At 47.4% G+C, this 26,712-nt stretch overlaps 1 protein-coding gene across 1 annotated transcript in view; it reads left to right on the plus strand.

Annotated features, from left to right (window-relative positions):
* Positions 1-756: 756 nt before the first annotated feature.
* The window catches only part of GPR39 (G protein-coupled receptor 39), a 228,519-nt gene continuing 202,563 nt past the window's right edge, over positions 757-26,712 (plus strand). Inside the window, exon 1 of the mRNA XM_062185720.1 lies at positions 757-2,059. Coding sequence (XP_062041704.1) covers positions 1,204-2,059 — 856 coding nt within the window. The 5' untranslated portion in view covers positions 757-1,203. The remainder of the gene's footprint in view (positions 2,060-26,712) is intronic.

The following is a 26,712-nucleotide window of genomic DNA, read 5'->3' on the forward strand; positions in this document are numbered from 1 at the left end:
GACTATTCTCTCATCACAAGGGGAAATGTCGCGGTCCCTAAAGCCCTGTTGGACGCAGTGGCCCTGTGCGGAGGGCCCTCAGCCTCTTCTGGCTTGCTGTCCGCGGTGTTCTGGGCGCAGCTCCCTCCTGAGTTCGCCCTTCTCCAGCTCGGGCACCCCGGCCACCTGTACCGCCCTCCTGCATATACAAGTTCCCAATCAAGGACTTTCTGCCGCTTCGGAGAGAGCGGCCTGCGCCCGCTGTGGAATGAGACTGAAACGCGGGACTCCGTGCTCCTCGGGTCCCTCAGCGCGAAGGCGAGGCAGAGCCCGGCGTGGAGTGCCGGGAGGCTCTGGGGAAAGGTAGGGCAGTTATGGGGATTCTAGGAGCCTGCTTTGGGGCCAACTTCCGGAAACAGCGGCAACCGGCAGCGCACTCAGACCCTCCGCCGCCAACGCCCCGAGTGCCCTCAAGGGCGGGACACCCAGGGGGCGGGCACCTGCTGGCTTCCAGGGAGAACGGCCCAACTTGGGCCATCTCCCAGCCTGGTAACGCGCTCCAGCTGTCCCCGGCTCCGCCTCAGTGGGATGCTCGTCCCGGCCGACTGAAAGGAGTGGCTCGGCGGGAGCCGCCTGGGTGACGGGGGAAGGTGGGGCCACCCGTCTCCCCGGGACAATGCCTGTGTGTTGAGTCAAACCCGTCGCGGGGCTGGGTCTGCAGCGCGGCCGCTGGGCGCAATCTGCTGTGGTTAATGATTGATCACTGACCATCCCGCCTCCAGTAGTCCGGAGAGTGCGCTCCTGGAGGGAGGACTGCGGCCGGCAAGCGCCGGGCACTTGGAAAGCCGAGCCGACCGTAGTAAAGCGCAGTGCGCGCCGGGGGCGAGCTGGAGACTGCGGAGCGCTCCGGGGGCTGCGGGCCTTACTCCCAGGGGGGCAGGGAGGTTACAGCCTCTTTCCTCCGCCCCTTCCCCCGCCCTGCCCACACAAGTACATCCCCCAAACCCCACCCCCAGGCGCCTCGGGCCTCTCCTAGATTGGGCTGCTCCAGGAAGTTTCCATGAAAGCACCTGATATAGCACTTAGCGGGGCCAAGAGAACTCAAGCGACAGAAAGCCCTGCGCCCACTCTGGTGAGTTGCAGCCAACAACTCGGGGCTGAGCTGGGAGGAGACGGGGAAGTTGGGAAGTCGAGAGCCGGTAGGTGCCCGGCGCCCTTCTCCTCATGGCTTCACCCAGCCTCTCCAGCAGCGACTGCTCCTATGTGATCGATCACAGCCATGTGCCCAACTTTGAGGTGGCCACTTGGATCAAAATCACCCTCTTCCTGGTGTACCTGATCATCTTCGTGGTGGGCATCCTGGGCAACAGCATCACTATTCGGGTCACCCAGGTGCTACAGAAGAAGGGCTACCTGCAGAAGGAGGTGACGGACCACATGGTGAGCCTGGCCTGCTCTGACATCTTAGTCTTCCTCATTGGCATGCCCATGGAGTTCTACAGCATCATCTGGAACCCGCTGACCACACCCAGCTACTCCCTGACTTGTAAGCTTCACACTTTCCTCTTCGAGGCGTGCAGCTATGCCACGGTGCTGCACGTGCTGACACTCAGCTTCGAGCGCTACGTGGCCATCTGTCACCCCTTCAGGTACAAGGCCCTGTCAGGGCCCTGCCAGGTGAAACTGCTGATTGCCTTTGTCTGGATCACGTCCGCGCTGGTGGCGCTGCCCTTGCTTTTTGCCATGGGCGTGGAGTACCCCCTACTGCATGTGCCAAATCTCCAGGGTCTCGCTTGCAACCGTTCCCGCACCCGCCACCACGAGCAGCCCGAGACCTCCAACATGTCCATCTGTACCAACCTCTCCAGCCGCTGGACTGTGTTCCAGTCCAGCATCTTCAGTGCCTTCATCGTCTATCTTGTGGTCCTGGTGGCCGTGGCCTTCATGTGCTGGAACATGATGCAGGTGCTCAAGAAGAGTAAGCAGGGCACGCTGGTGGGGACTGGGCCCCAGCTGCAGCTGAGAAAGACGGAAAGCGAGGAGAGCAGGACCGCCAGGAGGCAGACCATCATCTTCCTGAGTGAGTCTGAGTGGAGGGCAGCTGGCAGCTGCCTCCCGTGCTCCCCGCTCCCCTGCGCTGCTGCCTGTGGTCATTCTCATGGGAAGGCTTGCCCTGTGTGTGTTATCTTGAGTTAACTGAGGCTACCGAGGGCATTGGTCTGGGGCTCTGGATATTTCTTCTCTGTGTTTGGGGGATGTGCAGTGGGTTATGCTGGAAACAGTATAGAAGTGGAGTCGGAAGATTCTGGTATCTTCCACGACACCACCTCTGCGACCTCAGGAGAGTCAGCAAATATCTTGGACAAAATGAGGATAATATGGGGAAATGTGAGGGAGACATTAGGTAATGGAGGAGAGGTGAAAGTCCTTTGCTAAGGACCCAGCTCTGCAGAGATAAGGGGGCTGGCTTATCTAAGCCGGTCTTTACCCATAGAGAGCTTTCACAGGCAGTTAGATTTTGTTCCCGTTTTCCTCCTCCTTTGGGTAAGCTGGGCTGCTGGTTTACTCTGGAGTGACCTCTGACTCAGTCTTAACAAACTGGCGCTCCCAAACCTGCTCCCCAGGGCGGTGCTTAGGTTTGGGCAGTGGTGAGCCTGTTCCTTTCAGGGCAGAGGGACTGGCAGCACAGGCTGTTTTGTCTGATCCGGAAAACCCAGCCTCACAGATTCCTGGGACTGGATTGATCTCCCTAAATACCCGCTTCCTAGGCAAAGAAAGCTGCTTGTTTTCCAGACTTGTGTTGTGAGACAAGTATTTCCAGTTGGGGCCTCCTCTTCACGTAAAGGAAGTATTTCAAGGGAATCCCGGGTCTGTGGGCCCCAAAGCCTTTTCGGAAGAAGGGAGACCCGCTCATGCCCTCTGAGAGATGGACCTTTAACAGAGACACGTGAAGTCAGTGTGAGCAAAGAGTTTTATAGGTTTTAGCAGAAACCAGAAAAAGATGGCTTTGTGGGTATGTGAGTGTGAGTTGGGGGCTTGGGGGGGGGGATTGATGGGATGAATGCTTCTCCTTCTCCCCTCTCCCCTCCCCAGTGTGGTTGCAGGAGAAGGGCTAAATGCCATGCTGTTTGCACTGGTGTGAGAAACCTGAGTAACAGGTTCCAGGGCCAAGAGTCAGGCATCAGGGAAGAACTGGAAGTCACCTGGAGAGAGGCGGAGAGAACTGGGGGTTGTCCCTGTTCTGCCGCTGGCCTCCCCAGTCCTGTGTCCCTGCCCAGCTATCTTGACTGTATTCTGTGTCAGTACAAAATTAGAGGAGGGGGCTTGCCGCTTTTGGCTGCTGGCTCTGCATTAAGGTTGTGCTAGGCAACTTGTATTTGTAGAGGAGAAACTGGCAAGCTGAAGAAGTCCTCCTTCAAAATCAAGGAAATGCAGCTTCAGGTGTCTTCCTTGCAGCCCAGGGCAGGGAGGCTACAGTGTCTGCCTGTGATTTGCATCGGCACCGGGCGGCACCGGGCAGAGGGAAAATGAAGCAAAGCAGGGGCTGCCTGGATTAGCTTGTGGGGTTGCTGCCTCCCAGGGAGTAGGGAGTTGTGGCAGACAGTGTCATCTGTGGCCTTGGAAGGGCACCCAACCCAGCTCCATCTCTGTCACCCACTGTCTGCTGCCCAAAACACTCCAGGAAGGAATAGCTGTGGCGTTTGACTAAAGTTTGAACTTTGGTTGAAAGCTGGTCTCCCTCTACATCCCTTAGGCATAGTTTAAGCTGTTAGCTGCAATTTATACTTTACTGTGAATGAATGAATTTCCTTCATTTCTTTCTTCCCTTGCTTTTTGAGCACAGAGCTCTGTTCTGAGCAGGTAAGAATTAGGGTGGGAACAAGAATTAGGAAGTGGTCTTCAGCTACCTCCCAGTCTAACTTAGGAATTGAGGTGTCAACCAAAGGAAATATAACTGCTTTGTTGTTGTTCTCTACTTGACCGATCTCTGTGTTTTTTTGTGTTTCGCTGAGTAGCTCTCTTCTCTTCCTCCATTGAATGTTTTAAGTTAAAGTACTTTCTCTATTTTGTAAAATGGACTTTTTTTTTTAAAGACTTATTTTATTTATTTGAAAGGCAGAACAACACACACACACACACACACAGAATCTTGCATCCTCTGGTTCATTCCCTAAATGACTGCAGCAGCCAGGGTTGGGCCAGGCTGAAGCCAGGAGCCAGGAGTTTCATCTTCATCTTCTAAGTGGGCGGCAGGGCCCAAGTCCTTGAGCCGTCTTCTGCTGCTTTCCGAAGTGCATTAGGAGGAAACTGGATTGGACACAGAGCATCCAGGAGTCAAACATGTGATTTGGTATGTGATGCCAGCTTAACCTTCTGTGCCACAATGCTGGTCGCTGGCACAGACTTTTATTTGGAGATGGATGGGACCTAGGAGATCCTGTTAGTAATTGCCTGGAATGAGTTTGTCCTCCCTGCTGCTCTTGTTCTTTCTTTTGAGCTCTTTCCCTCTCTCCTGTAACATCTATATATTAATTGCCCACTGTGTTCCCGGCATAAAGAATGTGGAACGGCAATCAGGTGCTCAATGTGCGATCATGTCTGGGGGGAATTTACCGTTTCTATTTAGCCCATTTGCTCTGCAGTAGGTTTGCAAAGCAGTTCTTGCCAAGGTCCCCCTCTCCCAATGAATTTCAAAGAGTTTTTAAAAATAGGAACCTCACTAATTAACTCAAGTTAGGAAATAAATTAATGGAGTGAAGAGGAAGAAATCGTGGTCTGCATCCATCAGATTAATACAATGCAATTCACTTTGTGGGTTTCATAAAGCTTGCGCTTTGGGGCATTTTTAACCCAGAACAAATGAACATATAAATTGTTTACAAATCGCTGAATTTAATATAGTGATTTAACTGTCTTTTTAGTATTTCGTTTAACAGATGGATCAAATTAAAACAAATATTTGCTCATTTCAAACATATTTTGAATTTAATGTGAAATGTAAATGACGACAGAGCACAAGATGTCTTTGGAGCTCTTGGGGCAATAAAAAAAACAATTAAGGATATCTCCCCCCTCATGGATAAAAATGCTAACTTCTGCATAACAGAAATAAAATCCATAAATCTACCCAAGATAGGAAGCGTATGTAGAAAATATTAATTTTCCTTCTGCATCCTTCACTGTTGAGCCTCAGTGTAGCTGAGGTGCTGGGCTGGGGAATAATGAAGATAAACTGGGAACTTTGGGAGGGAAAGAGTTCCTGGGATGCGTACCAGCTCTCCGGTAATTTGCAGGAGAAACAATAATAATGCAAAAGTGTGTGTTCCTGGAAACATGTGTGCCTCTTGCTGTCCCTTTTTGGCGCTATGAGAAATTACTACCCCACTTGTTACCTGGGCAAGGCTATGGCTCACAAGCCCACATCAGAACACAGGTTGCGGCTCTGGATTGCTGTCTGTTTTGGAGAAAAGCCCGTGGTGTTTTTCGCTTCTTGTCCATTGCATGTTGAAGGTGTGCAAAACGAGCTTTCCTTTGGAGCAATGCTTTCCCAGACTTTCCACCTTGTTCTGGTCAGCTTTTTGTCACTCTAATGGGATACCTGATGCAGGCTAACTTCACAAAGAAAAGAGGCTCACAGTTTGGGAGCTTCAGGGACATGACTGACATTAGCTCAGTTCTGGTGAGTGCTCCTTCACTCTGTCATATCATGGTGGGGTTATCAGATGGGGCCTTTGCTCAGATACCCTATTGGTTATAAAGACACTGACCTTTTGAGAAAGAGAGCACTTATTTTTACTACAGGTCTGGCGGAGGAAGGAGCGGGTCCTGTTGAGGCCCAAATCAGTCTCTCACTCTGGAGGGAGGCCTGAGGATCTATGGAATCAGGGTTATTGGGGCAGAACTGGGTGAAGCCAAGCAACAGAACATGACAGGTACAGAGGAAAGGGGTGGGGAAAGTCCTCTGAGCACACACCTTGACACATCACGTCTTCACATACATCATATGCTTAAAGACGGCAGGTCATCAGAGTGTGTCATTTAGCATTATAATGAACCATAAAGCAATTCTCTCTGTAGGCTCCAGTTACAGGGCTGGCTGCTGCTGGTTCTGCCTACTTTTTTCAGGGACTCTGGAAATTCAGCTCAGCAGATTTTTTGGCTGAAAGAAACTGTTATGGGATTGCATGTTATGATGCCACAGAAATGTGAAAAACTATTATGGGCTGTTAGTATGGTAGGCAGCCCCAGGAAGTCTGCTGTTATGCAAGGGGAGGAGGATCCTTTGCTATGCATAGTTTTGGTGGGAGGCAGTGGTGGGAGCATACTGGATAACAGTGATTTCTTCACAATGCAGGAATCCAGACAGCAACTCAGGGGACAGGTTCAGGCTTTTGTAACAACTTGCTCTTGCAAGAATGCCAAGGAGTCCCACAAGAGCCCCCTTAATCCTTACTGAGAGCACACCCTCAATGACATAAGGAAAAGTTTATCACTTCTAATATTGCCTCTTAAAAATTTCATCACTTCTCAATATTGCCATTCTAGGGACCCTGCCTCCAACACATGAGCCAAACTGTAGTTCATCTCAGTATTCTAAACTCTGCTTTGCAGTTATTTCAATGTATACAGCCTCCAGGTCCACAGACCCCATTTTTGTGTCTATTGCATATGTGGCTTGCTGTCAAATGTCACCCATCAAAGTGGAACAACAAAGCAATTGAAAAGAAATACAGTTTGAATTTGTACCTTTCGAGAGTGTGAGATGATTGGGACTTGGTTATAGCTATATCCCAGAGATCTATTTTTAGGGCAGTGATTGATTTTTGGCTATAGTTACAAAAAACTGATTTTATAGGTAATCGTGAAGTGACAATATGAAAGAAAACTATACAAGATTCAGAACTCTCTAATAATTACTCCCTTTTGGAATCTGATTTGCTGTCTTGAGATAGCGAAAAGGGGAGATGGGAGGAATTGCACATCAGCTTGGATTGTGCATGGGAAGATATCTTGAATATGGCCATCATCTGTCATGTGTGTTTAGGTGGAAAACCATGAGAGTTGCTGCTGTAATGGACTACTCTAAAAATAAGGTTGGTGTATATGTAGGTGTTGGAGGAGTAGGCAAGGGAGAAGGAGACCAGAGTCACATCCTCTAGGTTTTTAGACTCAGATACCAAGGATGAACCAAAGGCAGGCATTGGGAGTGGGGATAAGGAGACAGAGAGAGAGAGAGAGAGAAAGAGAGAGAGAGAAAGACCATGATTTTTAAAAAATATGTATCTTATTTATCCAAAAGGCAGAATGATAGAGGGGAGAGAAAGAGAAGAAAGAAGAGAGATAGAGATAGAGATATAGAGGTATCTTTCATCCACTGGTTTACTCCCCAAATGGCTAAAATGACCAAGACTGGTCCAGGCCAAAGCCAGGAGCCCAGAACTCTGTCTGGGTCTTTCTGCCACAGGTAGCAGGGGCCCAAGCACTTTGATCATTTCCCACTGACTTTCCAGGTGCATTGGCTTGGAGCTGGATTGCAAGCATAGCAGCCAGGACTTGAACTGACTCTATGCTATGGGATGCCATTGTTGCAGGCAGCAGCTTAACCCTTTGTGCCACAGCGCCAGCCCCTGGAGCTAAGATGTTGATAGTGTGTCCTCTTTATCAGAGGATAATATCTGGGAAGAACTGTAAGTTAGTTCTCTTGAAACGAGATCTAAAACTTCATGTGGAAAAAAATGTTAGATTGGAACCTGGACATGAAAATATAAAAAGAAATGTATCCTGTATTTTATACATATTGCTTATAAATACAAATGTATACTATGTTAATGTTTATAAGAATTATTCAGAGTGAATCAAGTGTGGGTTTTTGGGGGAGCGTATTTTTTTCTGACAAAACTGTATGATAGCCTTTGTGTTTCATTATCTCAGTAAGATATAGAGAGTTTTCTCCCAGGGACTTCCTTTAATTCTTTGGTTTTTTTTTATATATTTTATTTATTTGACAGATAGAGTTAGACAGTGAGAGAGAGACAGAGAAAAGTCTTCCTTCCGTTGGTTCACCCCCCAAATGGCCGCCATGGTCGGCGCTGCGCCGATCCGAAACCAGGAACCAGGTGCCTCCTCCTGGTCTCCCATGCGGGTGCAGGGCCCAAGCACTTGGGCCATCCTCCACTGTCTTCCCGGGGCCACAGCAGAGAGCTGGACTAGAAGCGGAGCAACCGGGACTAGAACCGGCGCCCATATTGGGTGCTGGCGTCGCAGGCAGAGGATTAACCAAGTGAGCCATGGCACCAGCCCCAATTCTTTGCTTTTTAAATCAGCCTCATCCTTGTTAATTTTCCATTCTCCCACTATTAGTAACTGGTCTAACTGGAACAGACCTTATCTCTCAGGGGCTGGCATTTGATTCATGAGTTTCCCTAGTTCCCTTTTCATTGACTTCATGAGATTCTATACCTCATATGCAGGCCATAACCAAAAAATATAGTTAGTTTACAAATAAATCCCCATACTCTGGTATGCACTGAAGATTACGTGAAAATGGAGGCCTTAAAAAACATCTAAAGTGCTGTAAGAATTTTTAAATAGTTGTTTTCTTGATTAAATGCTGGTCTTGCAATCCTGCTTTTGCCATTAATTTTCTTAGCAAAGGCTTTTTCTGTGGTATAAAAGGATGTGTCAACTCAGTCTCTGAGAAAAATATCACCAAAATCAAATTAGTGACACTTTAGTGTGTATGATATTATTTTGACTCTAATATTCGCATTATCACCTCTATTCTCTACTTCCCTTTATTGGTGTATACATGGCTGTAATAAATGGCATTTCATGTTTATTCTCTATTTGTGATATCTATCATAAATTGCAAGGGGCCTGTGATCAGCCTGGCAGGCAAATATAATAATGCTGCTTTATTTGTATAATCAGGCTGTCTCCAAGATTTCATTTCTCTGTTGGAGAGATGCATAGTTCCCGAGGAAGGGAATATTGGAATCCCAGTCGCCATTCATTAGCGAACCTGTTCATCTGTCTTAGTTGCAGGCCTCATGAGGGCTGCCAAAGAGTAATCAGGCAGCAGAGGCCTCCATTGAGCAAAGCATTCAGCTTATTAATGCGAAAACTACTCAGAATAAAAGCCATTTAGTAGCAGACGCAGCACAGAGGGAGAATACGGAATTGGGAGGCAAGGAGCCCCCTCCTGCCTTACTGGCCAAGATCCTCTGCCTGACCCATGGGTGACACTGTCAACTCTCGCTTTTCTCTCCCTTCACTCCTGAGCGCTGGAGAGGATGGGGCATCACTGCTGCTGTGTATTCTTGTGAATGGGAGGTGTGTCGCCCCTGCCGGGCCCTGCTCTCTGGTGGGCACCTTCCTTCCTTCCAAGACCTCGAATTCCAGGTGCCTCTTTCAGTTTATTTCAGTCTTTGTGACAGTCTCTGACTTGCCTGGCCATCCCTGGAAGAATCTGTATCCACTCTTGCCCTTGTCGCTGCCTGTAGGATCTCCTTGACACCTGTCTCCAACTCTAGAAAATTAAGGCTGGTCATTGGCTTCCCCCGTGGTGTTTTTTTTTGTTGTTGTTGTTTTGTTTTGTTTTGTTTTGTTTTTTGTTTTTGACAGGCAAAGGTAAGACAGTGAGAGAGGGAGACAGAGAGAAAGGTCTTCCTTCTGTTGGTTCACCCCCAAGTGACTGCTACGGCCAGCACGCTGCGCAGATCCAAAGCCAGGAGCCAGGTGCTTCCTCCTGGTCTCCCATGCAGGTGCAGGGCCCAAGCACTTGGGCCATCCTCCACTGCACTCCCGGGCCATAGCAGAGAGCTGGACTGGAAGAGGAGCTACCGGGACAGAACCAGCACCCCAACCGAGACTAGAACCCGGAGTGCCGGTGCCGCAGGCGGAGGATTAGCCAAGTGAGCCGTGGCGCCGGTCCCCGTGGTTCTTACATCAAACACAGGCTGAAATCCTTGACTGTGCCTGTCCAACTTTATCAGATTCCATTTTCTCCTCATATTATTCAGTCCCAACTGCCCGAACAGCATACCACAGGCTGGATGGCTTACATGACAGACAAACATTTTCTCACAGTCCTGCAAGCTACAAGGTGCCGGCAGGGCTGATCTCCTCTAAGGCCTGTGTCCTCCATGGCCTTTTCCCTGCGGGTACAATCCTGGTGGCCCTTCCTCTTCTTAGAAGAACCCCAGCCTCATCAGATCAGAGTCCCACCCTCTGACTTCATTTAACATAATAACCCTCTAAAGACCCTGTGTCTGAATACAGACACATGGGGAGTTAGACCCTCAGCATAAGAATTTGGAAGGGACCCGGTTCAGTCCCTGATGCCCCTTCGTTGTTCTGCCCTGCTGGCTCCCCCTGACTTCACTCAATGGACCATGGCCAGGCTCTCTCCTACCAGCTGGCCTTGGTGCCTGTTGTTTCCTCTGCCTGGAATGCTTTTCTGTCTGATTCTACACTCTGCCTGCTCCTTGTCTCCATGCCCCTCACCAAGTGAATGGCATCCTCCTCTCTCAGGTCTCCCCCAGGGAAGCCCAGCCCATGGTCCTTGACTTCATTTCATCTCCCTTGGAACAACACTCATAGCTGTAATTTTATACTTAACTGTGTGACCATCCAATCGATGTCTACTTTCCTTGTAATTTCTGGAGAACAAGACCCCTCCCCAATCTGCTGAGTACCGCACATCCATCCTGGCAGAGCGCCTGGCTGTTAGCAGATGTACAGTGAGCATTTGTGGGTTCAATAAATAAATAGATGTGTGCGAGCTTGGATTTGGGGAGCAATGTTCAGTTTTCTCTTGGGCATGCATTCCTCGGGAGGTTTATCATTCTTCAAAAAATGCTCTAAACAGTCCGAACCTAAAGATGCTGTCTTCAAAAGGAGTCTGTTTCCTCTGGGGCATCCACAAAATCTGGCCGTCTGAAAGGCACTTAAGATTTGTTCTCCCCTGAGCAACTGAGTAGTCTGTGCTAATTAGCCCCTGAATATTAGCTCTACCCTTATGTACCTGCCATAAGTAACCAGGGAATGAGAGTGATTCGGGTAGTGTTTAATAGTCCTTATTAAACTCCATTTAACAAGAAGTTAACGCAGTGACACAACTCTCAACATTAATTTTTTAAGGAAGACCTTTCACCACTTGTTAACAGGGAGTACTCAGAATAACAGTGAGAGGATGCAGTGGGGCCCCAGCACCACATGCGCCTTTAGGGAGCATGCACCTTATCACCCAGGGAAGAGAAAAACCTGGTACTGCCTAGTGCAAAGGTGTCCAAAGGTATCAGAGGCTGAATTCCTTGACCTCTTTAGCTAGGCAATTATCTTGAAGGCCAGGCTTTGCGAAGGGTGAAAACGGATTGTGAACTCCACAGCTCTGCCTTTAATGTATTAGGAGCTCAGCCTGATGGACTAGATCAGCCAGTTCCAGTGAAGACCATAGTTAAGGGGTTTGGAATTTATCCCTAGAAGCCATTGAAAGGGTTTTAAGGAGTAAAACAGCATGATTGAATTGGTTGTGCTGCCCTGGGTGGCAGTATTTGTTGCATACCAATTTGGGTCAAAATATAGCCTGGGTGTGATGCCAAGGTGAAAAAGAGAGGACTCTTCACTGGGAGACAGCCCTGGTGGAGCAGCTAACAGCAAGCTCTTCTTGCCATTAGGAAGTCCTCCAGCTCTTGGGTTTCCCAAACCTTGCCTCTCTGCCACAGCCCTTCCAGGCCAGGCATGACTCTGCTTCCATTCAGCTCCTTACACTTGCTCAGCGCAGAGTCCCAAATTGCCCCAGCGTCACCATCAACCAGGCCTGGTTAGCAGGTGGCTCCAGGGAGCACAGCTTAGGTCCAAGTAGCTCTAACTTGATGACTTTGTTGTGCAATGGCCTGCCCATGCTTCACAGCAGTGTCAAGTCCCCACTCCTTCCTGAAGCCTTCGTGGACCACTCCCACCTCCAGTGGTCTTTTGCTGGATGAGCCACATTAGAAGTTTCTCAGATGGGAACCTGAGGGATTGTCTCCCCAACTTCCCTTGGAACTCCCCAAGATCACAGAACTTGCATTCTTTTTTTTATTATTATTATTTGACAGATAGAGTTAGAGAGAGAGAGAGACAGAGAGAAAGGTCTTCCTTCCATGGTTTGCTCTCCAAATGGCCGCTACAGCAGGCACTGCGCTGATCCGAAGCCAGGAGCTAGGTGCTTCTTCCTGGTCTCCCATGGGGTGCAGGGCCCAAACACTTGGGCCATCCTCCACTGCCTTCCCGGGCCACAGCAGAGAGCTGGACTGGAAGAGGAGCAACCGGGACTAGAACCCGGCACCCATATGGGATGCTGGTGCCGCAGATGGAGGATTAACCAAGTGAGCCATGGCGCCGGCCCCAGAATTTGTATTCTTTACTTCTTCCACCTTTCTTATCAGGTTGGGGGTGCAGTAGCTCTACACCGCTTGAGGTTGATGGACTGAAGCTCCCTCGCCATAGCTGCAGCTCCTGCTGTGGTGGAAAACCACCGGAGCTAGGACCCTCAGGCAGCTCTCTTGTCCCGACTTGCCTGGCCTCTTTCTGTGTAGTAGATAGAATTCTGAGGCGCACTCCCACAATGCCTGGCCCCTGAGGTACACATACCTTCTCCAGATCTCTAGTTAAACACTTATCTAGGTGTCACAGTGAAGGGATTATCAGTAGTTAAGATCCTAGATCTGTGGACCTTAAAATAGGGAGGATTTCTGTGTGTCACATGCTCCTTTAAATCTCGATCTAGAGATCAGAGATAGGAGATAGGCAAAGGATCAAAGCAGGAAAAACATTTGACAAGGGGGACATTCCTTTCTTCTGGCTTTGAAGATGGGAGAAGCCATATGGGAAGAATGTTGGCTGCCTCTTAGAGCTGGGAGCCAGCAAGGAAATGGGGACTAGAATGAGCTTAGAGGTGATTTTTTTCCCAGAACCTCTGTAAAAGTACCTAGCATGACCCATACCTTGAGACCCTGAACAGAGATGCCAGCCACACTGTGCTTGGATCTCCTATTACAAAATGGTGCTAATAAATAGGCGTTGCTTAAAGCCACTAAGTTTGTGATCATTCACAGCAATACAAAGCTAAGAAATCCCCTGAACCCTGATGAAGGGTCTCTGAGGTAAATACATATCCTGGCCCAGTTATATTTTCCAAACAGGGTCTGTCTCTAGAAATTTCTCTTTGCAAAGTCCCCCCTCCCAATAACTGCATCTTGGACCCATTCACTGGTTCATCAAGAATTTATCGATCACCTGCTCAAAGCTTGATGCCCAGGAGGTTTACCAAGCCAGGGGCGGCATGAAATGTTCTCGGGACTCACAGAGTCCTGTTTATGAGACTGATTCTTACCAGTGGCATTTTTGTAATCCTGATACCTTGATCATCAAAGAGGAGAATTGTATTGGGTTGATCTTGTAATTATCAACCTGTTGGTAGCTCTTTTTTTTTCCTCTACGTCTGGTATTTAGCAGGTACCAAAACAATGTTAGGTGAAAAAAAAAAATGAAAGTTTGAGCTGCTTTGTTGCTTTCCAGAGCTGACTTCACAAGAGAAGAACCTGTATATAATCTCCATCACTGAGCTTCAAATGGAAAAGTGGGAGTGGGAGTGGGAGAGGAACCCAACTACAGGGCCAAAAGCAAGTCTGAATACGAGATGTCTCGGGCTAACAAACTTTCCCATCTTCTGACTGTAGGGTTTCTGCCAACTTAGAAACTTGCTACCATTTCCTGTTTGCACTTACCTTGTGTCAGAGCCAGGCTGGCAGACAGAGGGCTCCGCAGCATCCTGTCCCACTGTTTAACACGTCCCAAGGTTGGCTGGGTAGTTGGCGAGCAAGGGTGTTACCAGACTGACAGACAGGGAGCAGGAGGCGAGGCTGCAGCCTCCAGTTGCTGTTGTGCTTGTTAAATGTCTAGCTGGCTATGAAACCGAAGGTGTGCAGAAATAGAAGGCAGGCCCAGCGATGAGGTGCAGTGAACTTGTTGAGAATAGCCACCTTCCTTCTCTAGCGAAGGGGAAAATAACCCAGTCTGCCTTAGAAATGAAGCATTCAATGAAGTTTGTTTGGGCAGAAACAAAGTCATTTAGCTTTATCTATTATATTTGGCTTTGTATATTGTAATTCTTTGGAAGACATGATATAGACTCACCAGGAACAAGGCTTTCTGGGAAATTTATGGGTCTCCTTTCTATATGCTGCCATGCTGAAGGATTAAATAGCACGTTGAAGTGACAGCTGTGTATTTTCTATATTTAAAAGACAGCTGATGGGTTGTCACTGCTTTTCAAGTTCAAGTTTGTCATGACAGAGTGGCAAATAGGTCGCCTTGGTGATTGAAGGTTGCTGTCTAGAAGATAAAGGAGCCTTCTGTAAAGTAGGCTGTTCTCCTTGGCCCTTGGGTATTCCTCATTACTGAATCTCTTGTAAGCTCACTTCCTCCAAGAAGCCTGCCAGTACTGGCTTTACTCTGTCAAAGTCACTGTAGGAGATCTGCATGTTTCATTTGGTTGTTCGCTCACCAAGTATTTATGAAACTTGAAATGTGGATAATAGCACTTGGACTAGAGACATCAGGATGCGGGCTCCCCCTCCAAGAAGCATATTTCTCTTGTTGGGCATCAAAGTACAGAGATAAAGTCTTGTAGAAGCCTCAAAATGCTACTTGATGAAGGGGGAAGGTGGTGACTGCTGATAAAGTGAGTTCATTCTGGTCTCCTGAAATTTTTAAGTGCATGGTTAATTGGACTTCATTCCAGAGCCACTGGCCTTCTATGTCAATATCCATAGTGCGGTTCACAGGCCAGCAGCCGCAGTGTCACTTGGGAAATTGCGAAATGCAGAGTGTTGGGCTACTCATCACGCTGGCATTAGAGTCTGCATTTGTAAGTGGACCCCAGGGACTCCAGTACCTTAAAGTGAAAGTGTAGGAAGTGCTGATCCACAGCTCTGGGAGGGATTATTTATCTCTGCAAGACTAGAAAGGGATGAATTGGGGTTGTCAAAGCTCATCAGACATAATGAGAGCTGTCAGTCATTTGATGTGTAGTTGTAACAGGTGGGAATTTGCCCCACAACACCAAGGTACATGAAACTTCACATCGATTTTAAAAAGAAGCAAGTCTGTATCCAAGCCCCCATTTTAGTCACAGTAATGTTTGGGTTTGGGGCCCTTTTCCTTTCTCATGTTATAGCAAAACCTCATAAGCAAGGGGCTTACGAGGTGCCCAGAAAACGAAGCTTTGTTCCCTTGTTCAGAGTCTGTCTCGGTGCTCCTGCTACATGGTTCTGCCACTGTGGTTCAGGCTGGTCAGAGTGTGGGCCAACCAGCCTTCACACTTGATCATTTTTTCTTGTAACACCACCACTGTGAGGAATAGTCCAGGTCATCAGGTTTGAGCTGGGATCTTACATTTCCCCGAGCCCACATTTGTTCCTGAATAGAGAGCTGGGCTCATAAAAGAGGAGAAGCTCCAGTTGGAGGATTTGCTGTAGAGGGTCAGGAGCCCTGGAGGGAAGAAAGCATGCAGGCAGATCTTTCCTCTAGGCTTCCCAGCAGCTATGGGATCCTATTCTTATGTTTGTGCAATTGTCCTTGTGGGGAGCCCTGATTCCCCAAGGGTATGATCAGAAATGGGCTTATCCAGCATGCACTGTAGCCAAGATGCCGCATGTGGCCAGAGTTGGCCCATCATGTGGACTGGAGTCAAAGTTTCATTTGGAAGAGAATTATGGGAAAAGGCCACATGGAATCTCCTTGAGGATGGGGCCATTGTGTAACAAGTGGCACTGAGAGAGAGCAAAGACAGGATAAATGAAGACATCACCCTCAGCTAGATATGGGCGTGAACAGCTGGCTGCCTGTGGGTGACTGCGGCTCAGCTCCTGTGATTGGCTGAGACTCTGCTACTTGTTGCAAGAGTAGGCTATAATCTGTTTATACATCAAGTGAGACTACAGTTTACTGTAGGCAGAGGTAGCTTTAGACCAAGCAGAATTCAACTGAGCAGTAGTTACCTCTCTGCATCTCCCTCCATCTTCGCTGAGTCCTGGGTGATCTCCTCCTGGGGGTGGGGTCTTTCTAGTATGAGAGTGAGAAGGAGGAGGGTCAAGCAGCAGAGCCTTGCACTTCCTTCGGTAATGCTGCTGCCAGAAGCTGGTTAATGCTGAATCTGTGGGGTGTTTTTCCAGCCTGGGAACCTGACTCATTCACCCAGGTCACTTATCACGTATCAGATTGTGGCTTTTCACCACCGCAAAATCAGTTTCAGTTTGAACTTTGGCCTGGAAAACAAAAGTCACAAGCTGTGTCCCAGGGTCAGGCACACCCTCTGCTTCTAGAATTGAACCCTTTCCAGTCTTCATATGATACTGACCCGGACTCCTGATTTCAGGTAAAAATCCCACCTTTGAAGTCCAGGCTGTTTACCCCAGAGAATAGGGTACGGGCTGCATTCATTGCCTCCTGGAGATCCAAATGTTGTTGAAGAAAGATACCCTAGTTATCTGTGAGAAGTTTTGCTCAAAAAATGTTTGTTTCATGTTGGAATCCTGATTCATCTTTTCATTTTCATATCAGCCTGACTCTAGCATACATTCACTGGAGTGGTTTCTGTCTCTGCAAGTTGAGGAGTCAGAAGTTTGCTCTCCAAGGTGGTTCCTCATGGTTTCACTTGCTTGGTGCAGATTCCTGAGTGGCAGTCCCAGGACACCAGGTCAGCCTCCCCTCTGGAGGCCGACAGTGAGCTGTGTACATTGGAAGCACAGGGAGAAGGCAGGATGCATGTGAGCTTCCCATTCAGTGGACAGGTCCCTGATAGGAGGTACAGTCAGCCCTTTGTAACTGGGGTTCCCAGTCCATGGATTTGTCCAACTGTGGATCAAAAGTATTTGGGGAAAAAACTGTGTCTGTATGAAACATGTGCAGACTTCTTTCCTTGTCATTATTTTCTAAGCAATACATGAAAGCATATTCTCAGGGGTCCTGGAAACCCATCTGCCATGAATGCAGAGGGGTGACTCAACTGTCTTCAGTGGTGTGAGTGATAGCAAGGCCGGTGCATTTATTCTGTGGCTGCTGTAACAAATTGCCACACAACGCATGGCTTAAAATAACAGAAAAGCATTATCTCGCAGTTCTGGAAGTCAGAAGCCCAAAATCACTTTCACTGGGCCCAAATCAAGGTGCTGGCCAGGCCTCAAAACTTCTGGAGGCTCCAGAGGGGGGTCTGTTCCTTGTCTCTTCTGCTGCTGCCACTCATTGGCTCGTGGCCCCTTTACTCTAGTCTCTAAGGGCAGATCTGAATCTCTCCTGGCTCTGTCTTTGTGTCGTCTTTCCTCTGTCTTATTCTATCTAGGCTGCTGTAGCAAAGAACTATTATAGACTGTATTTATTTATTTATTTATTTCCCATAGTTCTGTTAGCTGCAAAGTCCATGACTGAAGGACAGGTAGATGTGGTGTCTGGTTGCAAAGTATTGATCCCTCTCCACGTCCTCGCATGGTGGAAGGGGCAAGGCTGCTCGCTGCACCTCTTTTATATGGGCACTAATCCCACTCCTGGGGCTCTGCCCTCATGACTTGGTCACCTTCCTAGACCGCAGCTGTTTCTATCCCATTGGTGATTAGGTTTCCAACAAAATGAGTTTGGGGGGAGCCCAAACATTCAGACCATCACATGCTCTGGGTCAAATGTCCTCTGCTTCCCCTTCAAAGTCCATATCTGATGGCGTTTAGGACCCACTCTGACAATGCAAACTGATCCCTGGTCCTCAAGATCTCACTCACAAAGACCTTTGCTTCTCTGTAAGGGAACCATTACAGTTTCCAGGGACTGGGGCCTTTATAGGGAACCATTAGTTTGCAGGGACATTTTGAAGGGTCATCTTTTAGCCTACTACAGGTGGCAAAAGGATATAAGAAAGTACACATTTCACATACCATGGTCCCCTGACCTTCAAAGAGACACTGTGGAATAGCACCAAAAGCACATACACCCGAGCCCCCTTTCCATTTTGGCAATGGTGTGTGGCTTTGGGCAGATTCCTCAGCACTGCAGGTTCTATTTCATTATCTCTGATTTGACCTGAGCATCCAATGGGAAGTATATGGAAGCCCCCAGTGCAGGAGGTCCCCAATACAAATTGATTTTCTATAGTGCCATTGTAATGACAAAGAAGAAACTCTTCATGGGAATTCAAGAGAACTTGGTTCTCTTCCTCACTGGGCCACTTATATCAACTGGAGCGAATCCCAACCCATGGCCCCTTGTGAGGCACACAGAGGGTACACCTCAGTAGTCTGCCTCAAACATTCTTGTAGAAATGACACATGCAGGGGACCTGGGCTGCACCACAGAGTACAAAAGCTGAGAAAGTCTATATTGTAAAACTGCAGGAACATTTACATTTCATTCTGTAATATATTATTACCTGGTATGATATAAAAATGTTGCAAGCTCCCTTCCAGAAGGTACAAGTGGCAAGCTAGGAAAGGGGATTTATGATGGATTGAGGAGCCTCTGTGGCTCTTGGTACCCCTGCTGTGTGCTCCTCCCAGAAGGAGCAGTTCAGGCCAGAGGCTTGCTGAGTTCCTGCGCTGTGAAATTGTTTGCCACTGACCTTTCTTCTATGAGAAGTTATTGGAAGAGCAAGAGCAGCCCCAGGCCCTGGCAGCCCATTCTTGGTGGGAGTTTTTGATAAATGATCATGCTGATGGCTTCTGCATGCACCTGTAAGGCCAAGGCATTATTGGTCACGACAATCGATACATCAAAATAAATTTTTGGAAGAGTGTCATCAAGCTGAGTTTTATTTTCAAAAACACAAGAAATTCTGCCCAAGGGAAGGAAAGATGACTTTCATTGTGAAATAAACAGTTGATGGCTTAGACATTACTTATGTCAAGCTAGTCCATCTGAGATGTAGGTGCCGTGGTAACCAATTGTTCCCAGAATCCACATTCCTGGCGCCCATTAAAGCTTGAGGCACTGAGATCATGTTCTTCCCATTTGGTCCATTGTAGTAATAATAATAAAAACATTAAAATGACATTTCGTGTCTCTGTTGCACTTGTTTGTGAGGTGCTCTAATCACTTTACAGACAGCATCCCATCAACCTTCATCATCTAACTGCGCAATGTGAGTAGCAGGAAATATTTATAATTATATTCAGCTTAGTAAAGAGCCTCCTGGGCTTGAAGAAGTTTCAGTGATGTGAGAGCATGTGGCTTTGTGGGCCAAGAAGAGGCTGGCTGACAACATTGCTGAGTGCTTGGCGTTTCTTCTTGGTCAGTCTCTGCCTCAGTTTCCATCAGGCCAATGAGACACCTGAAGTATGTTTCCACACTTCGCGGTAGTGTTATGAGAATGACTTGACGTATCAATCACAGAAGCTAACACCTAGTGTTTAGTACTTGCTATTGCCAGAGAGAGAGAGAGAGATTTTCCATATGCTGGTTCACTCCTCAAATGGCTGCAGTGACCAGGGCTGATCCAGGCCAAAGACAGGTGCTTGGAGCTCTATCTAGGTCTCTCATTTGTGTAGCAGTGGCCCAAGCAGGCCTTCTGCTGCTGCTTTCCTAGGCACCTTAGCAAGAAGCCGGATTGGAAGCAGAGTAGCCAGGACTTGAACCAGCACTCTGATGGAATGTTGCAGGTGTGGATTGGTTCACTGAGTCACAATGCCAGCCCCTGTGTCTCAGGCATCATAAGAGCTTTTCTTTTTGTATTCATTTATGGAATTATCACGAAAATCCTAGGAGGTGGGTGCAGTCATCGACTCTATTTTATAGATAAAGAAACTGAAATATTGAGAGCTTGAGACTTGCCTTGACTAACACAGCAATTGAGTTGTTGTGGTGGATGAGAACCTAGGCAGGCTGGGTACAGGGCTGGCATTATGAACCACTCCCTTAGAGTTGGAGGGACCTTGATATTGCGACACAGAGAACACTCACAGAACTGGCAAAAGTTTCCTTCCACAATCTTCATCCATCCCTACCTTAGAATGGGAAATGCATTTTGATAAACTCTCTTCTGTTGATTTCATTAATACAACTGAGTCTCGAGATGCTGACTTGATTCTATGATCATGAACAATACTTGACCCACTGTTTGAAAAAACTTCACATGACATTATACTCCTCTTTGGCTGCTCATGGGGGAAGCTTGGGAGGAGAGAGGCAGGAAGTGTGTGTGTGATTGGCCAGGGAGGGTGTGGCAGGCCAACAAGAAGCTTGAGGTGTGGGCCCCGGCTCTGCTCTCACAGCGTCACTCCCAGGGCAGTATTGCATGTCTGAATGAGTGTGCTCTGGCCTGTGGGTAAGGCCAGATGGAGACTGCCTCCTTCATCCCACTGCCTTGCACTGTAATGACCTTCAAATGCGTTAGTTTCACCTTTAAACTAAACCCAGATATTTACAAAGCAACTTCTGGGAAGGCTACAATGAAGAATAGGGCCTGATCTTTGACCTTGAGGAAATTGCAAGTCACTAGGGAAGCAAAGCAGACATGGGATGGGAGAAGTGGAGGATGTAGGCATAGTGCAAGAGACAGATTGTGGCGCCACATAGCCACTCCCTGTAATGAGACCTTGGGCAACACATTGGATCTCATTGAGCTTAACTCTGGGGCTGTAACTGAGGCCTAAATTACGTTATGCTGGAGAAAGCATTTGGGGAACCATGAAGTGTTATGAGGAGGTTAGTAGTTACAGGTTTTGTTGTCATAGCCAAGAGCTGTGGTGTGGTGAGGGGATGGGTGTGCTGCAGCTGTCCCTAAAGCCTTCCTGGAGGAGCTGGTATCTGAGCTTAATCTGAAGGGGCATTTTAAGTTCTTGGCCAGTAGTGTCATGATCACACTCAGAGGTAGAGGCAAGCAGATATGTACGATCTAACAAATCACGTGTGAACCATGCTCACATACCATCAGATCACAGCTACAACTCAAATGGGAAGATTCTGGACTTGAACCGCTTCACGAGTTTTACATGTCGTATTAGCCTGGGGGCCACTGGCAGACAAATGCAAATACCTACAAATACCTGTAATGTGCAAAAGGTTTTTACATTGTTTTAGTGTTGCAGGAAAAAAAGAGAATATATGACAGTGACGATATGGTCTCAGCAAGCCTAAAATATGTACTATCATGGCCCTTTAAAGAAATGATTTGTCAACTGATGGAGCCCTGAGCGCCAATGCGCCCAGTCCTTGCTTAGTTCTGAATCACCCCATGGTCATTCTCCCTGCCCTCTGTCACGCCTTAAGGTCACACCCAGACTTGCACTGGAGAGGAGGGGACAGTGTACTGGCCATTGCTCATTTCCTGCTTCCATGGCCATCGGGAACTCCCCTTGCTCTGCTGTGACAGCACATTAATATGTAGCATTGAGCATGTACATGTTTAATTCTTTTGACATGTGGCACATCCATGATTAGTGCCAAAAGTGCCAACATGTTGGGCCACAGCCTTGATGCCGTTTATAGTAACATTCCTAAGCATATTCCTCCGTGATTGAGCTTTCTGCTTTTCCAGTGTAAATAACTTGGGAAGCCAAATTGCAAACATGATTTCCTTCATGCTCCACTTGGCCATTTGGAACAAGCAGGCAGTATGAGTTGGTCTACATAAGCAGTTAAACCTCAGAAATCACAATATCATCAAGCCCATCATTAATTTTAAAAATCAAAAAAAAAAACCCAAAGGTGAGCAGTTAGTTTTTCTTGTCATAGTAACAGAACTTTGATGACAGGCTAATGTGCAGCTGAAAACAAAGTTATTGTGGGCAGAAATAGCCTTTCAGCCACCACTGAGGCCATAAACCAAGAGGCTCTTGGAGGATGGCTTTGAAGGACAGGTCATTTTAACAGTTCTGTTGAAAATACAGATTTGCCCTGCACCTATGGCTCAGACACAGTTGCACTTGACAATGGTAGAACTTTGTTACAAGAAAATTAGATGCCTTTGGATAGGTTTGAGATTGTTCTTATCTTTTCCATGTAGCCAAAGCTACCACTTAGAAAAAGAACAGAAAGTTGCAGGAACATCACGATTGAATGCTGTCTGAAAGAAGTGACTTTTGAGAGAAACACTTTAATTTGCTTCGGATTTTCCTGTGGCGACTCATTCTTAAAGTGATTCCTTTCCAATACAGGTTTAGGTGCCTGTAAAGAGAAAAGTGATTAAAAAATAAATCTTATGGAGGAATAGGTGTCGTGTTGCTGCGGGTTAAGCCACTGCTTGAGACCTCTGCATTCCGTATCAGAGCGCCTGTTCAAGCCCCAGCTGCTTGGCTTTCATTCCAGCTTCTTGCTAATTCACACCCTGGAAAGCCGCAGATGATTGTCAGAGTGCCTGAGCCCCTGCCACTTAGATGAGAGACCTGGGCTCCTAATAGCAGCTTGGCCAGCCCTGGCTGTTGTGGGCATTTGGGGGAATGAACAAGTGAATGGAAGATCTTTCTTTTTCTCATTCTCTCTCCTGTGTGTGTGTGTTGCTCTGCCTTTCAAGCAAATGAAAATAGACAATTCTTTTTTTTTTTTTAATAAAGGGGAGATATAACAAGAATGTGGTTTTTTTTTTTAAAGATCTATTTATTTGAAAGGTAGAGTTACAGAGAGGCAGAAGCAGAAAGACAGAGAGAAAGAGAGAGAGAGAGAGAGAGAGATCTTCCATCCAGTGGTTCATTCCCCAGATGGCTGCAATAGCTGGAGCTGGACCCATCCAAAGCCAAGAGCCAGGAGCTTTTTCTGCATCTCCCATGTATGTGCATGAGTCCAAGGAGTTGGGCCATCTTCTGCTGCTTTTCCAGGCACATTAGCAGGGAGTTGGATTGGAAGTGGAGTGGCCAGAACTCGAACCAGCGCCCGTATGGGATGCTGACACTGCAGGCTGTGGCTTTACCCGCTATGCCACAGCGCCAGCCCCAATAAACAGTTCTTGAAAATTGTATGCAGTACAGAGTGTTTCTCCATTTTCTTGAGTCACCAACCAGATTTCCCAACACAGCAGCTTAAGGAGTAGTAGTGGTCAGGAGAAGTTTTGTTTGATTATCCCAATGTTTGTTATTTGCTTTTTAAAGAATTCAATAATCACTAAACAGCTTGTGTTGTCTCCAGTCTGCTGCAAACATCCCTATTTGCTGTGTGTTGCAGCAGGCTGCTTTATACATTGCCTTCAAGAGGCATGGCCAGAGTTTGTGGGTCACATGAAAATATTTAACTGCTTATCCCTCTCCTGTTCATTTTGCGATCACAGAAGGCCTGCTGCAAAGGTTTGTGAACAGCAAGTGGCTCCCTGAACTCAGTTCTGTACCAGAGAAACATCTGAGTCTACCTGAGTGGATGGCAGGTTACAAACCCCAGCCTTATCCCAAGGACTGAGTCTTTTTCCTGCTGATGCCCTCACAGGAGGAAATGTCGAATGAAGGGCTCATGACAATTTTCTGATGGTGCTTATTCATTGCAATGAGTTCTGTTTTGATAAAAAGTCTTGAAAAACCCTTCTCACTTGCCCCACAGTGGTCTGAGCTGAGGTTCTTGGCTGACTTAGGCAAGTGGGTGGTGAATTGAGAATGTGTCCCCAGGGGCTGGTGTTGTGGCGCAGCAGGTTAACGCCCTGGCCTAAAGCACCAGCATCCCATATGGGTGCCGGTTCAAGACCCGGTTGCTCCACTTCCAATCCAGCTCTCTGCTGATATGGGTGCCGGTTCAAGACCTGGTTGCTCCACTTCCAATCCAGCTCTCTGCTGATATGGGTGCTGGTTCAAGACCCGGTTGCTCCACTTCCAATCCAGCTCTCTGCTGTGGTCTGGGAAAACAGTACAAGATGGCCCAAGTCCTTGGGCCCCTGCACCCACGTGGGAGACCCGGAGGAAGCTTCTGGCTCCTGCCTTTGTATCGGCGCAGCTCTGGCCATTGAGGCCTATTGGGGAGTGAACCAGCGGATGGAAGACGTCCCTCTCTCTCTCTCTCTCTCTCTCTCTTTCTCTCTCCCTCTCTTCTCTCTCTGTGTAACTCTGACTTGCAAATAAATAAATAAATCTTAAAAGAGAGAGAGAGAATGTGTCTCTGGAACTGGCCTGATGGAGTTCTATACCTTTTTGCCCCTTCTGAGGGGCATGAGCTGGGACACAGGGGCAGCTTCTTGGGGAAGACATTGAGAGTTGGGTGACAAACCGATAGAGGAAAGAGGAAGAACAGTTGGAAGTGTCCTTGATGTTAATTTGAGTGTGAGCACGGAAATGCCAGCCTAGTGCGTGGATCAGTGAAGGTGTGCAGATTTATAAGAGATATATTGGTTAACCACGCCTGGTGACTGCTGACATCCGGTTAATGTAGAAGGAAGGAATTTATGGTGTGTTCAACCGAAGGACTTTTCTGGTTTGAAATTCTTTCCATTATTGAAATGGAAAAAATAAAATCAATGGCAGCTTTCTAATTTGACATAAAAACAAAAGAAATTAAAGTGGCTCAGTTGCTTCTGGGGCAGGGAAGTATGTGGCAGACAGATGTGCCCTGTGTAGGGCAAGGCTTTGGGCAATGCCAGGGCCATCAGTGCTCTCCAGACCTGACTTTCACCCAGCTGCTCTCCTCTGTCCTCCCAAAGGACACTCTCTCTTCTGCTGTTTTCTCTGTGGATAAGGCCTCAGCCAGCAGTAAGTGCTATTTAAATTCAAAGCCCAGGCAAGCTGACCTGTGCCCACCCTTGCACATAATCCCTCAAGGGATTATTTAGATTCTTCATTCCTTGATTCTTTCAGCAAATAACTTTAGTGTACCAACCTCTGCTCTAGGCCCAGCATGAGAAGAAACAACGCCCCCCTCCTTAATGTGCCCTGGGAGCTTCCAGAACCGAAGATGAGCTATGTAAGCAGGTGTCTAGGAGGCAAATCCTGTGAGGGATGGTGATCAGGGCAAGCAGTTCCCTTCTTACAAATATGTTGCATTCCAAATATTTATAAATGCTGGGTTTAGAAACTAGATTAATTTTCCAGCACAGGCCTTCTTCTCATGCATGCATGCACTTTTCCAGATAGCAAATATTTATTGAATGTATACCTTGGAAGGAACTGAGAATGCCAGAAAGAATGACTTTGAAGGCCCTTGGAGTCAGGAAGACTTCGTACTCAACAGACCAAGGCGATGAAACGCTGCAGCTGGGGCTGTGCCTTGGAAGTGGCTCTGCATGGGCCCCAGGAAGGGCTCTGATGGATGCAGTAACTAGTGCAGCCGGGAGGTTACATTCTTGTCTCCCCCTTCTCCATCAACCGCATGTTTCTATTTCTTCAATTCAGCTGTTGTGCAGGGTCTTAGGTGAAAAGCAACTTATCTAAACTAACCTAAGTTTACACGTGACTAGGAGTGATAGAGGAGTGTGGCTTGTTGTCAATCACCCTCTGAAAAGAACTTTGCGTTAATGTCACAGTCTCAGACTTGCTGAAACCTGGACCTGGAAGGAACCTCTCCAGGCAGATGGAACTATGTGCCCTGACTTGGCCCATGAATTTCACCTAATTCTTGAGACTATTTCGTTCAGTTCCCATCATACCTACTTGCTGGATGCTTCTCCCTTATTGTGGAGCCATCTCTTGTTTGGGGACTAGGTTCCAAAGTCAGTGTAACAAAGCCAGTAGAGTCACAATTGCCCATGAAAACCACTTATTTTTTTAAATATATTTTTTTCTTTTTTAAAAAAGATTTATTTAAAAGGCAGAGTTAGAGAGAGAGAGAGAGAGAGAGAGAGAGAGAGAAAGAGAGAATCTTCGATCTGCTGGATTCACTCCCAAAATGGCTGCAATGGCTGGAGCTGGGTTGATCTAAAGCCAGGAACCAGGTTCTTCTTCCAGGTCTCCCACATGAGTGAAGGGGCCCAAGTGCTTGGACCATCTTCTGCTGCTTTCCCAGGCACATTAGCAGGGAGCTGGATTAGAAGTGGAGCAGCCAGGACTTGAACCCATGCCCAAATGGGATGCCAGCACCACAGGTGGAGGCTTTACCTGCTACACCACAGCACCAGCTCCATAAAAACCACTTATAAAGGCACCACCTTGGAGACCAGATTACCCTCTTTTGGTAAACCTACCTAACCACCTTTCCCTTCTCTGTTGGAACTGATGATTGATGATTCAGTTGGGAAGCAAAGTGGCTGGAACCAAGAAAAGGAAAACATGAATCTTGAAACATCGAAAGTGCACTCAGAGTAGTGATTGATCACCCTCTAAGAAGCACATAGTAGTTGCAAGGAATCCATGGAGATAACTGTCTATTCTAGATTGCCTCTTAAACTCCCTCCCTACTTGATGAATGACAGAATCCTGCTGCAAGGTCCTGGTGTCCACACACTGTCAACAAAGAGCACACATGTGCTCTGCTCTCAGAAACTGTTTCACAACCCAAACTCTAAACAGTCACTCTCTGGACTACAGTGAATGCAATGAAGGCTCCAGGGCAAAGCAGAAATGCTTCTTCACATCTCTGGTTCCTTGTGATTGTCCATGAAGACTTCTGGGTTGAGCCACTGCAAACAGTGAAGCCAGACATGGCAATGGAGATCATGCATACTTGAGTGGTGGAAGTCCTTACGTAACAGGAAAAAGCCAAATTAAATATCTTGTCAAATTCTTCTCTCACATAGCACAGATGCAATAGAATCTTGGATACTGAAGTGTGGTTTGCAAGTAGTGCTAAGTGCCTATTTTCTTGCTT

The sequence above is a fragment of the Lepus europaeus genome, chromosome 1 (assembly GCF_033115175.1).
Source record: "Lepus europaeus isolate LE1 chromosome 1, mLepTim1.pri, whole genome shotgun sequence".
NCBI classification, from domain to species: domain Eukaryota; kingdom Metazoa; phylum Chordata; class Mammalia; order Lagomorpha; family Leporidae; genus Lepus; species Lepus europaeus.